The sequence below is a fragment of the Sarcophilus harrisii genome, chromosome 2, assembly GCF_902635505.1.
Source record: "Sarcophilus harrisii chromosome 2, mSarHar1.11, whole genome shotgun sequence".
NCBI lineage: Eukaryota > Metazoa > Chordata > Mammalia > Dasyuromorphia > Dasyuridae > Sarcophilus > Sarcophilus harrisii.
This window is the reverse complement of record NC_045427.1, coordinates 407,613,307-407,627,390: the sequence shown is the minus strand read 5'-3', so window position 1 is coordinate 407,627,390 and position 14,084 is coordinate 407,613,307. Positions and strand designations below refer to the sequence as shown.

The window sequence follows — 14,084 nt, the reverse complement described above, 5'->3', positions numbered from 1 at the left end:
AGAATGTAATGCATATGCAAATATTTTTGACTTAGATTAATATCTGATAAGAACATTAGAGAAATATGTTCAAAATGCTTCGGGAAGCTTGATGGAAGAAAAGGTCATTGGTGAAGGTGGATGGAAATCAGGAAAGGCTTCCTGGAGGCAGTAGCATTTTAGATGCTGTCTTTCTTCTTGGGCTCCACTTGCTTCTCTCCCGTTTGCTGGATCAGTGAAAGTTGCTGGCCTCTATTCTAGATGTACAGAAACATTATGTACTTAGGGACAGCAAAGAACTACTAAAGAAAGCTTTTTCTTTCCAACATTATTTCTGTCACTTCTCTATGGATTCTTTGGCAATTTCTGTACTGAGCTCCCTATATGTTTCCTTCTTGCCTGAGAATTTTCCTGTTTTCTTTTGGTGATGGATTTCAGTTTCCACTACTTTTAACTTTTCTATCTTTTTATTTTAGTCCCCAAATATTTAGGAGAGGACTTTGTGTCAGGTGTTGTATTCTGTATGTGAGGGATGGGAGGAAGTGGCCAGAATGTATGTGAGAGTGGTTTTTGCTCTTTAGAACCTAATATATATGCAAAGATAGCTTAGCACAAGTTGCAAGTAGAAAGTGCCAAATGAGTGCTACTGGTGTGAGATCTTGAGAAAACCTGGGGAGTTAGGGTGAGCAGAGGAAGAAGTACAAGTAAGAAGGATGTTTCAGGAAGAGACATCATGCAGAAAAGATGATGAGTACACTTTGGGGGAAGGTGAGCACCTTGGCAATGTAACCCTGGATCCAAGTTGGTTTCAGAGGGTAGAATCCAAGGTTTCAATTGGGAAGACATAGAAATGATGAACTGAGATGGCAATACATGAAGAAGAGATATCATATGTGAAGGGTTTAAAAAGAAGAAAGTTGGTAGATAAAGCTGGAAAGATAGAATGAGGCTAGAGTGCAAAGCTGAAGTACTAATCTAAAAATTTTGGAGCTTGGGGAGTGGGGAGATGATGGAAAGGAAGGGAACAGTTGGAATCGAATCAGGTCATAGAATGAATCTGGGATTCTGTGCTTCAATGGGAAAAAGGAAATATGAATTGTGTTCCTTTCTAAATATAGTCACTTCTTAGAAGTCTTCATTTAGAAGCAATTTGCAGAGTCCCTAGTTCCTAGGCCAAGCTATATGATTTTGAAGCCTCTTTTCTTTGTCTCCCCTGAGGGGTTTCCTGGTCTTTAAACTAGTTTGTGATATAGGCCCAAACATTACAGAGAATGCACAATCAAATTCAACTCAACAATTACATAGTTAAATATGGCAAGTATTGAGGTTTTATATTATTGCGTGTGTATAACATATCTAATTGCTTCTCAGGGAGGGGGAAATGAGGGAGGAATAGAATTTGGATCTCAAAACTTAAAAAATCCCTATCAAATGTTAAAAAATTGTTTAAACATATATTTGGAGAATATATATATGTATTTACAAGAAAGTATCTAGCGCTTTGTATGTATATGTGTATTTGTATGTGTATATGTGTATATGTATATATTTCAAAACAAGTCTTTTGTTAGCACCATATTTATATAATGTATATAGATGGATATCAAGTAGTTATCACTTTGTTTTTTTGCTTTTTCAATAGTATTTTATTTTTTCAAATACATATATAGTTTTAAATATTGATTTTTGTAAGATTTTGTGTTCCAAATTTTTCTTTCTTTCTCTCCAAGACAGCAAGTAATCTTTTTTTTTTTTTTTTTTAATTTAATAGCCTTTTATTTACAGGATATATACATGGGTAACTTTACAGCATTAACAATTGCCAAACCTCTTGTTCCAATTTTTCACCTCTTACCCCCCCACCCCCTCCCCTAAATGGCAGGATGACCAGTAGATGTTAAATATATTAAAATATAACTTAGATACACAATAAGTATACATGACCAAAACATTATTTTGCTGTACAAAAAGAATCAGACTCTGAATTATTGTACAATTAGCTTGTGAAGGAAATCAAAAATGCAGGTGTGCATAAATATAGGGATTGGGAATTCAATGTAATGGTTTTTAGTCATCTCCCAGAGTTCTTTTTCTGGGTATAGCTAGTTCAGTTCATTACTGCTCCATTAGAAATGATTTGGTTGATCTCGTTGCTGAGGATGGCCTGATCCATCAGAACTGGTCATCATCTAGTATTGTTGTTGAAGTATATAATGATCTCCTGGTCCTGCTCATTTCACTCAGCATCAGTTCGTGTAAGTCTCTCCAGGCCTTTCTGAAATCATCCTGTTGGTCATTTCTTACAGAACAGTAATATTCCATAATTTTCATATACCACAATTTATTCAGCCATTCTCCAACTGATGGACATCCATTCAGTTTCCAGTTTCTAGCCACTACAAAAAGGGCTGCCACAAACATTCGTGCACATACAGGTCCCTTTCCCTTCTTTATAATCTCTTTGGGATATAATCCCAGTAGTAACACTGCTGGATCAAAGGGTATGCACAGTTTGATAACTTTTTGAGCATAGATCCAAACTACTCTCCAAAATGGTTGGATTCGTTCACAACTCCACCAACAATGAATCAATGTCCCAGTTTTCCCACATCCCCTCCAACAGTCATCATTATTTTTTCCTGTCATCTTAGCCAATCTGACAGGTGTGTAGTGGTATCTTAGAGTTGTCTTAATTGACAGCAAGTAATCTGATACAAGTTAAACATATACAGTCCTTTTAAACACATTTCCATATTTTTCATGTACAAAAAAAAATCAGATCAAAAGGGAAAAAATATGAGAAAGAAAAAGCAACAAATAAAAATATGAAAATATGCTTCAATCCACATTCAGTCTCCATACTTCTCTCTCTGAATGCAGATGTCATTTTCCTTTCCAAGTCCATTGGAATTGCCTTGAATCACTACATTGTTGAGAAGAGCCAAGTCCATCACAGTTGATCATCACATAATCTTGCCATTACTATGTACAATGTTTTCCTGGTTCTGCTCACTTCTTAGTTAGCATTTTGTATGTGACCAGTATTCTGGAGGAGATGAGAAAGCTATGACCTTGAGGCTTTAGGTCAACTTGACTTGGCCATCACTGGAAATCATAGACTCATAGAACTGACCGCAAAGGCCCTCTCCTCTACCCCCAACAAAATACAGAACCTGATACCAAGGGAAATGAAGGGACTTGTTTAAGATCTCACAAGTGGTAAATGTCAGTCAGGATTTGATTTGAAACTAGGTTCTCTGTTAAGGATGCTAGATGGAGGTGGAGGATGATGGGATGAAGGTGGGGGTGTGCTTCTGCTCTGGTAGAGGAACTTTAAATCTTGTGTTGTTCAACCCTTTTATTTTACAGATGAGGAAAATGTAGCCCAGAGAGTTTAAACTATTAGCACAATATTACACCCATAATAAGTGGTAGTCAGATTTGAGCCTCATTCCTTCAACCTCTTCCTACTTCACTACAATTAGATGATGTTTGAAGTTTATTGTTCTTTTACATTGTTGTTATCATTGTGCATATTGTTTTTCTCCTTGAAATATTGAATTAAATGTATAATACTTTATATTAATCTTCAGAAACTTTCACATATATACTTATTTTAATTTCTCTCCCCCACCCTGTTTAATAGCACTTTATTTTTTCTAATTACACATAAAGATAGTTTTCAACATTCATTTTTGTAAGATTTTGAGTTCTGATTTTTTTCTTCTTCTCTTCCTTCCCTCCTCCCTTCCCTAAGGCAGCAAATAATCTGATATAGGTTATACATCATCTATATAGTTTTATGTGATCCAGACAATAGCCCTTAGATGACAGGCAGAATGGGTAGGCTAACTTAACTAGTTAGAAATTACAGGCAAATGCTGAGGTTCACCAGAATAGGGACTTTCCAAGATCACTAGCTAGGAGTAAGCCCAATTCTAAGGTACTCTAACTTTGGTTTACTAAATTTAAGGCTCCATTCAAATTTGAGAAAGTCAGCAAAATTTCAAGCTACAAAACATGGAATCAGCAGTATCCTAGAGCAGTCCATTACCCAAAATGAAAGCATTGCTATTATTGTCATCTCTCAGGCTTCATGGGAGTGTGTAACCTGAGGAAGCCAGACATAGTAATGGCCCCAAATAGTACCTATTTTTCACTTTCCCTCATGTGCTTGATAGTATTTGTAGGCTTAGAATTTAAAGTTGAGAGGGACATTGAAATACAATCTCTTCATTTGATAAAGATGCTGAAGTCCAGAAAGGATCAGTGACTTGCACCAGATCACTCAGTCACTCCGCAAGCATTTATGGAGTGTTTACTTTGTGCCATGCATAGTAGGAAGCACTAAGGACCCAAGAAAAAGCAAATAGAGTTCCCCATCCTTGAGGACTTTGCATTCTAATGAGAGAGATAATATATTAGGGTTAGAAACAAATTTGGGAATAGATGGCAGGGAATCTTAGAGTTTTACAAGTCTTAAGTGGTGTAGAAGTGAGATTCAAACCTAGATGCTCTGACTCCAAATCCAGTGCTATTTTTTGATGTCAGAAACCTCAGCTGGTCAGGTATTTCTCCTCTCTGAAAAAGGACATACAATCACCTCTTTGCTTTAAGGAGGCAGAGATGAGTTGCATTTTTTTTCCCCTTAGCTTTAAGGATATAGTTTTACAAAAGCCTTTAATTTTAAAGCTGTTTAATGAGCCAGATTTTCAATTAGCTGTCCATTTGCCTAATCTTTCCCTCCCCAGGCCTTTTTGAAATAAGAGAGAAAAATACCCAACATTCCTTGGGTGTTTACATAAGCAATATGGTTTGCTGCAGAGTTGGAAGTAGACCTCAAATGTCAATAACCCCATTCAGGCATTCAAGCAATGTATATTTGACTCCACCTGGAAAGCGAGCCAATGGTGTGGTACCCTTCCACCCACTTTGTTGGAGAAACATTCCTCCTTGGTCAACACAGGAAAAGCTGTATGCCTTATTAATGTCTAGCACTCAGGGTGTGCCTTTGCCCAATGTGATTGCAGTTGGGTCTGGTACAGTGGGAACTTCATTTTGAACACACATTGCTCTAGATGCAAGTCCTAGGAAAGGCAGTGGGTGGGCAAAGACAAAAATCAGACATTCCAGAAGGAACTTCCATTCTATTAGGTAGGGGGTTCATGTCCCCAGAAAACAGATCAGGGATCTCACTTTTTTCTTTATCATTGAACCGAACAGGGCAAATTGGTCAAATGCACACAAAACTTGATTTTTCAACAAAACCAAACTCATTGCTACTTTCAGTATTCCTCTTGGCAAACAGAAAAACAACCCATTTTCTGGGAAATGAAATTATAGTATGTCAGCAGTTAAAGACTGTGGGTGAGGATTTTGAGGTACTCACTCTGAGTGAACTTTTAAAATTACAATTTATCTGCTGAAAAGGATAGAATGGGGATAAGGGAAGAGAAGGCAAACTAAAAATTGATCAATCAGTGATGAGTTTGTTTACTTTTAGTGAATTTTTGCAAACATTAGCAATGGCAGCAAGTGAATTTAGCAGCCCCTTCAATAGAATAGGGATAGATTTAGAGTAGGAAGAGGTAAAGATTGGTAGACCATGAAGATCTAGTGGAATATCAAGTCTTTAAAAAATCTACAACAAAAAAAGAATCTAATGGACATTGAATCACTTTCATCTTTGTTAATATTACTTAATAAACTTCTGCCCTGTTGTCATTAGTGTGTAGGTGTTAGCTTACCTTCTGGTTTATTTAGTTTTTTTATTTTTCATTTAACATTTTCATGTATATAATTACACAGTTCTCAAACCTGTTAACTTTATGGGAGTTTGGTCAAGACTTTGGTCCTTGGACTTGACAGCTTCTTGGTCTGTGCAAGGCAGTGTGACACAATAGTTTGAGGGCTGCCTTCTTGAGCTAAAGGTCTTCACTGAAGTCTTTTCCAGTTGTTTTGCTTATGATCCCTTGAATCTTGATTTGCTATTTAACCTGAGTAACTTTAGACAAATTACTTCTTCATCAGTAAAATGAAAAGGTTGGACTAGATGACTTCTGTGGTTCCTCTCAGCTCTACCTCTGTGAGCCCATGATACTTTTCCCCTTGTTGAGACATTCTTTGATCCTTGCTCATAACCCAACTCTGATAAAGTATAGAATTGGGCAGTGCAACATGGCAGCTGCTGAATCTGAGGAGACACCAAATAAAGCAAATTGTTTATTATTTGGGGGATTTCTGTCTTACAGGCCAAGAACAAGGAGACGGGTGAGTTGGCTGCTGCCAAAGTCATCGAAACCAAGAGTGAGGAGGAGCTGGAAGATTATATAGTGGAGATAGAAATCCTGGCTACATGTGACCACCCATACATAGTGAAGCTACTGGGGGCCTTTTACCACGATGGGAAGTTGTGGGTAAGAGCTTTCTTCTTTTCGCCATTTCCTGTGTGCCAGTCCTTGGTATTGGAAGCTCCTTATGGACACAGTAGAAGAGCTTCAGGGGATCACAGAGCTAGCCATAAATAACCAGCCCAAATATATCCCATTGACAGAATGCAGTGTGGTACCAAAGGAAGTTTATACATTCAGGAACCAAGAAATAAATAACTTGATGTGTAATCTGCATATGAAAATTGTGGTCCAGTGGAGAAAACACTGACTTTGGGGTCAGAGGACCTTCAGAGGACCTACATTTACACTTACACTTAAAGTTGCTTAGTCTCAGTTTCCTCATCCAAAAAAATGAAGGGCCATTGGACTGGATGGCTTCTTCTAAGGTTTTTTTCATTTCTAAATCTATCATCATGTGATCTTTTGAACATTGCTCAAGATGTCTTGCAATATAGCCAAAGAAAAAGGAACAGAGATGGCAGTGGAGGCTCAGCTTTTGGGATGATTTGAGGAGGATTTTCCAAAAGTCATTATATAGAATTGAATAGCACCCCGAAGGAGGACTGCACCTTGAAGGTTAAGTCCAGACTGGATGTTGAGGAAGAAACAGTGAAAGGTCAAGTAGGGTGAGAATGTGGAAATGACTTTTGCACTTGGCACTGGCAAATTTGTTTTTGGTGGAGAACTAGAGGCACTTGCCAATGTGGAAAGAATTGGGAGGAAGTCAAGAGTCTTTCTAGTAACAATTCTTCTGTCTATAGTTACTGGTAGAGAAATGGATTCCAGAGGAACAATGTTAGTGTCTTCACTCTGTCCCCAGGGAACAGACTCAGAAGGAAAAATTGACTAATATTTAATACCTCTTGTATTTTTAGTTTGGGGATTTAAAATGTTATTTTTAATATAATACTTGGAATTAGCTCTCTAATATATATATATATATATATATATATATATATATATATATATACATTTCAAGCAACATATGAAGGCATAATTGAACATATATGGATACTTCCTATCTATCCCTAATGAGTAAACTCCATATTGCTATGGCACAATGGTCCAGAATGTAGCTATTTCACATGTGATATTTTCTGGTTTCTGTTGAAAATGTCATGATAGCTGAAAGGATTCAGATAATTGTCCCTAGAGAGCTTGCTGTTCTTTGAGATGGGAATTTTTCCCATCTTATTCAACTTTCTAATTTTTTTTTAAAACAAGATACCCCTGAGTACTGAATCTCTTACACACACACACACACAGTGAGTGACTAGCCACTTTCCCTTTTGCCATGTGGAAATTAGCCCAAAATTACCAGATCAGCTTTTTTTTAGAATCTTAGTAAAATCCTCCTGGTGAATTCTTATCATCGCTTCTGCTTTTTTTAAATGTCAAAAACTCCAAGTTTAAAAAATATTTTCCCAAGCACACCCAAGCCCTCAAAATGAGTATATGGAAGAAACCCTAAACCAACCCCCTAAGTTAAACCAACCCCATAAGTTTCCTTTGGGTCATTTCTTCCTCCCCTTTTTTTTTTTTGAAGGGCCTAAAGATATTCTCTGGGGGAAGACTTTCATGACTTTTATTCCTTTTAGGTTTGTTCTTCCACAACTAAACTACAGGAATGGATAGTGATTAAATTAGTCACCAGATATAAATAGGAGCTACTAGAGTTCAGAGCAGGAGTTGTTATTCTTTGTCATGGATTCCCTCTTTGACAGTCTTTTGACATTCATAGACCCCCCTCTCAGAACACTTATTAAATATATTTAATAAAATACATATGATTACAAAGAAAGTTAGATATGTTGAAAACATGAAGTAATTTTTTTCCCATTTTAGTTCACAGATCCCTAGTAATTTGTCAGGCACAGAATTAAAGAACCTTGGACATAGAGAAATACTTGAACATTAGATAAATGTTTGAGTAATATCCATAACATTTTTTGGTTGGTTTCAGGAAGGGCAAACATGCCCTTCCCAGAGAAGGAAACATGCCCAGAAATAGAATCTGTTCCAAGATGGTAATTTTTATGATTTTTTGAATTTGGAGGTGAAGAGAATTCTGATTTTCATAAAATGGTAATTACCAAGGAAATATCTAACCTAAAGATGGAGTAACTATCAAAACTAAAGCAATATGTGGTGATTGTGAAGTTGAGTAGACCAAAATGACTTTAAAGGTTAATTTCCACTCCCACTCCAACCCTACTGCAACTTCAGAGTCAGCCTTTTAATTTTTCTTTCTTTTTTCTTCTTTTTCTTTTTTCCTTCAGTTTATCAGTTTTGACTGTAGACCTTTACATGAGGTATTCATCTGAACAAACCCAGGAGTTGAAATATTGGTTTGAAGTCTTGTTGGAAGCAACTTTGACTCTATTCTTTCCTTCGCCTACTACATCTCATCAGTCTCCCAAGTTCTTTTGATCCTTTTTTTTTTTTTCTAATTTTACTCTCATTTTTTCCTTCCTCTCCATTTCCATTAATAGATTAAATTGACTCTTTATCACCTTACTTCCCTGTTGCTGCAATAGTATTCTAGGTCTCCCCTCTTCAGTCAATATTGTGTTCTGATCATATTGGTCTTTTACTTAAGAAACTGTCTATAACTCCCCATTGATTTCAGGATCAAATCCAAAATCCTTAGTCTTATATTTAAGGCCTTTCATAATGTGTCCTCATCTTACTCTCAAAACCTTCTCTCTCATCATTACTATATCTGAATCTCCACTGTAATAGCCAAACCATTCTTTTCTTTGTCTCTTAATGGTCCTGGACTTTTTGTCAATCATTCTTTCTACTTGAAATGTCTACTTTGTTGATAATGATGATAACAGTTCACATTTACATAACACCTTAAGGTTTATAAACTGCTTTTGTCCAGTACAGTAGGTACCCAATAAATACTTGTGAACAAATGAGCTTGAAGAGCAGATGGTTGTGAATTTCTGGGGAAATTCTTTGGGATTAGAAACAATTACTTTCTTCTTGGATACTGAAATTGGGGGGAGGAGGACATTGGCAGGAAAGGGTGACATTGTGTCCATCTTTTGGACTTTGTAAATAAACATTTTGAAAATAGGAAATGTTGATCCAAATCAAACTGCAATCCTGACCTATGATTCAGGAGGGCAGGGCATGTGTGGGCTTTGAAGACCTGTTCTTTGTACAGGACAGTTTCTTGCTCACTTCAAGTTCTTATTCTATTATATAATTTTACAGCTATGATATATTATTCTCATACATGGGTAAAATGATGCTCAACTGATTTCCCCACAGTCACCAATAACCACCAATTAGTGGCAGAAATGAGACTAAAATTTAATATTCCTAGTTCTCAATGCACGAAGGTTTCTTGGTTCCAAACTATATTCTGCCCAGTACATTAAAATCTGGAATTGTAAAACACTGGGCTTCCCAGAATATCTTAAGTAGATTTAAAGAAGGTAAGAATGGAATGCATTTCAGACATGCAGGACAAGCTGTGCAAAGGCATGCAGAATAAGGATGGAAAGGACAGAACACTAAGTGGGAGAGTGTGGCTAGAATGTAAAGGAAGTAAAGGAGAGCCAGGAAAGGCAAGATGCCTTGGAGTCAAGTACAGGATTGAGTCTCTGCAGAATGTTATGGGACTTGAGAAGAGCTGAAGAACCATGACTTTAAGAATGAGTGTCTGATCTGCAAAAGGGAAATGAGTTTTCTATAGAAGGAGTTCCCTTATGTAGAACCTTATAAGAAGGACAGTTACATTAACAATTATAATAATAATAACTGGCATTTTATATAGTATTTTAAGGTTTGCAGAATGTTTTACCTGTGTTATTTTATTTGATTATCACAACTATGAAACAGGCAATATTATTATCCCAATTTTACAAATGAAGAAACTGAGGCTGAGAGAGATTAGATGGTATGCCCAGGGAGGAGTGGGTGTGGAGGGAGGTCAATTATGTTTCCAACTGGGAAATGTACAAGGTAAAATTTGAACTCAGTTTTTCCTGGCTTGATGTGATACAGTGAATAGAATGACATGCTAGAGTCAGGAGGACTCATCTTCCTGAGTTCAAATCTTGGCCTCAGATATTGTCACTCTGGGCAAGTCACTTAATCCCTATTTGCCTCAGTTTCCTTTTCTGTAAAATCGGCTGGAGAAGGAAATGGAACATTACTCCAGTAACTTGGCCAAAAAAACCCCAAAGGGGGTCATGAAGAGTTGTACTTGATTGAAAATGAACAGCAACAAAAGGATGCTATTAATAGCAAAGGAGCTGAAGTGATACTAATCCCACTTTCTCACTGAAATATCAACCAGTCAGGATGTCTTACCCTTAAATGTAAATTATTTTAATCTTGTCTAAAGGACAAGCTCAGTGTATTAATAAACTCCTTTTATTTTATTTTCTGAGTTTGCTTTAATTGACCAGGGTAGGTACAAACTGGGATTTTCTTTTAACACTATCTAGCCATCTGGTGAAATCACAGGTTCTTTAAAAAAAAAAAAAATACAGGTTACTTTAAAAAATTATACATAAAATTAAAAAAAAAGTTTGAAATCATTTTTAGTTGATTTGTATACTATTGACAAACAATAGTATTTTCTCTCAAATGGTTTGTTTCTAAGCCTCAAGAGGACAGGATGTTTCTTGCTTCAGCCATGCTTGGGTAACAATTCAGAGGCTGCCCTTCCCCAGAAAGAGTCATTGAGGGTGGAGACAAAAGGCATTTTAATGTGGACACCCACTTACTGAAGACTGGGCAGAAACTAGATTGAGCCTGTGACTTTCCCACAAAGGTGGCAACATCCAGATTGTTTTTGGACAGAGTATATTGTGTCCCTATCCCTCCTACTTTTCTACCTTTGCTTTAATGACAATAATAGCTTAAACTCATAGTGCTCAATGTTAGATAAACCTGTTCAGGTTCTAAAACATATTATGTACATTTTCTCATTGGATGCATGAAGCAACCCTCAGAGACAGGTCAAGCAACTGTTATATAAGCCCATTTTACAAACAAGGAAACCAAGTCAATAAGCGGCTAAGTAAACTTGCTCCAGGATTTGTATTCTGTAAGCCTCAAGCCTGATCTCCTGCTTCAAGCTCTACCTTGCCCCCTCCTCACTACATCCTATCACATTGCCTTTCTAAACAGCCAGCCAAGTTTCTGGTCCCATTAAGTTCCTTCTTGTCTTGAAAATTCCTAGGGATCATTTCACCTGATCCAAAGAATTCTCCTTTTCTTTCTTTATTTAGAAGGAAAGATGAACTCATTTCTCTTTTCAGCCCTTACTCCAGATTTTTTTTCCCTCAAAGGTTTTCCAAAATCATGTAGGGAGGGTGGGTGTGGAGGGAGGTCAATTATGTTCTAAAGGGGGAGTGGTGGGTGCTGGGACTACCATGCTGAATGGTCACATTGTTTGATGAGGGGCACTGAGATCAGGGAACAAATTCTCTTGACTCCACCTACAGAATACTCCAGATAAGCAGCTGACATTTGAATGTTTACTGTTTAACACTAGCTCTATGGACTTCCTACCACAAATAGGTCTTGATTGAGTAACCAGAAACCTCTTCCTTATCTGCCTGCTGCTGGCTGGTTGGGGGATAGGGTGGTAATATAAAGAAGCACCAGCAGCTTGAGGTTTTTTGCCCATAGCAGAGTGCTTTCTTTTTTATGTTTCAGTGGCCTTTTGTGCCTGGATTTAGTAAAATAAACATTCAGGAGAGGGGAAAGTTCTATCTGACTTTGGATGACAGATTTGAAATGTTGATGCAGCATGAGATCTTAGGAAGAAACAGACCCTGGAGAGTTTGTGTGTCAGAAGGTCAGGCTTCCTGACCTTCCTTTAAAAATCCTCAGCCCTTCACTCCCTCTTCTTTCTGCCTATTTCTGTGCTATTGAGATTATGTAAGAGAAAGTGCTTTGAAAGAAACAGTATGCTAAATGAGTATGAAGTCGCATTATCATCAATCATAATTTTTCACTAATTCCACAGAGCAATCTACTAGGAATGAGGAGCATTTCTCCTATGAAATGAAATGAATGTAACCTCTAAATAGACAATGAATGAACCCAGAGCTGGGGGCTGTTGGTGTAACATTTGGGGAAAGCAGAAGGAGAAGGGGAAATGGGTTGAGTCATAGAATCTCCAGAATGTTGGCACCCAAGGAGGCTTTAGAAAATATCTTCTACAAACTTCCTTGTTTTAGAAATCAGGGACTTGTAGACCTTGTAGGGGTCTACAAATCAAGGTCACATATTAACTTGGGCTATTGACATGACTTCTTCTTGTTATTATATTTAATATCATAATATCATGCATGGAAATTTTTCTTTTCTTGTTTTATAGTTAAGTTTAAAATGAATAAAAAAAAATTCCACCCCAAAACCCAACAACATAGGTTTAAAACAGATAGCAAAAATTGGATTGCCTATCCAGAGTGGGGAAGACCTTCCAGCTCCCTGAGGAAGAAAACCTTACAGAAGGTCTGGCTTTATCAGTCCCTATATACTCCTTGACTCTGCTGACAACAGGCCATAAAAGTTAATTGTCAGGATTCATGTGTGACCCTGCTGTTTCTCTTATCTAGGTAGGGCTACCCTGAACACCCTTATCTTCTTATGAACAAACATGTTTGGTATGTGTGTGTGCTCAGGTGGATTTGTTTGGCAGTGCTGATAGAGGAAGAAATGATGCTAGCATTCTCTCTGTTCTGTGGTATTGGAGCAGGAGAAGAGGCCTTATTCAGCTATTTAATGAGATTTGGGCTTTTAAGGCGTTCCCTTCCTTTCTTTTCTGTATATAGAATTCATATAATGTTAGTCAAAGGAAATACTTCTCATTTCTAGTAGGTGCTTTTTGGAATTAGTGAAAAATTGTGATTGATGATAATGCAACCTCATACTCATTGAACATATTGTTTCTTTCAAAGCACTTTCTTTTACTTATTTCAATAGCACAGGAATAGACAGAAAGAAGAGGGAGTGAAGGCCTGAGGATTTTTATAGGAAGGCCAGGGAACCTGGCCTCCTGACACAAATCCTCCAGGGTCTGTTTCTTCCTAAGATCTCATGCTGACCACATTCCAAATCTGCTACCCAAAGTCAGATAGAACTTTCCTCTCTCTTGAAAGTTTATTTTATTAAATCTAGGCACAAAGACCACTGAAACATACAAAAGTAAGCATTCTGCTATGAGCAAAAATAATTCAAACTACTGGTACTTGTCTCTCTTACCACCCCACCTCCCAACCAGCCACCCAGCAAGCAATTAAGGAAGAGGTTTTTGGTTATTCAATCAAGACCTATTTATGATAGGAAGTCCATAGAACTAGTGCTAACTTTATAAAGTTAAGAGTACTGGAGAGGGCCTTGGAATATAGAATGTCAGAGTTAGAAGGAATCCTGGAACAAAGAAAGTGGACCATTATGAGAAGAAGGTGTGAAGATCACGTATTTTAAAATCAGCCAGAGTCAGGAATTCAGGTTAGGGGAAAATCGTCAGTCTTTATTCTCAGTGAAGAAGGATTGGAGGTGGAAGAGAATGGGCAATAGCAATGTGTGTAGCTGAGTCAAGAAGCTAGCTAGACCAGCAGCCACACGACCAGCAGCTAGGAGTATGGAACCCAGGCTCAATCTCTCCTAGCTTCTCTTCCTGTATCTCTCTGCCTCCACCCACCCAAATCGTCATTTCCTATACATCAGGACTTG

At 37.5% G+C, this 14,084-nt stretch overlaps 1 protein-coding gene across 1 annotated transcript in view; it reads left to right on the top strand.

The window, feature by feature from the left end:
• STK10 (serine/threonine kinase 10) overlaps window positions 1-14,084 on the top strand; it is a 130,387-nt gene that overhangs the window by 30,509 nt on the left and 85,794 nt on the right. Inside the window, exon 2 of the mRNA XM_031953667.1 lies at window positions 6,231-6,395. Coding sequence (XP_031809527.1) covers window positions 6,231-6,395 — 165 coding nt within the window. The remainder of the gene's footprint in view (window positions 1-6,230; window positions 6,396-14,084) is intronic.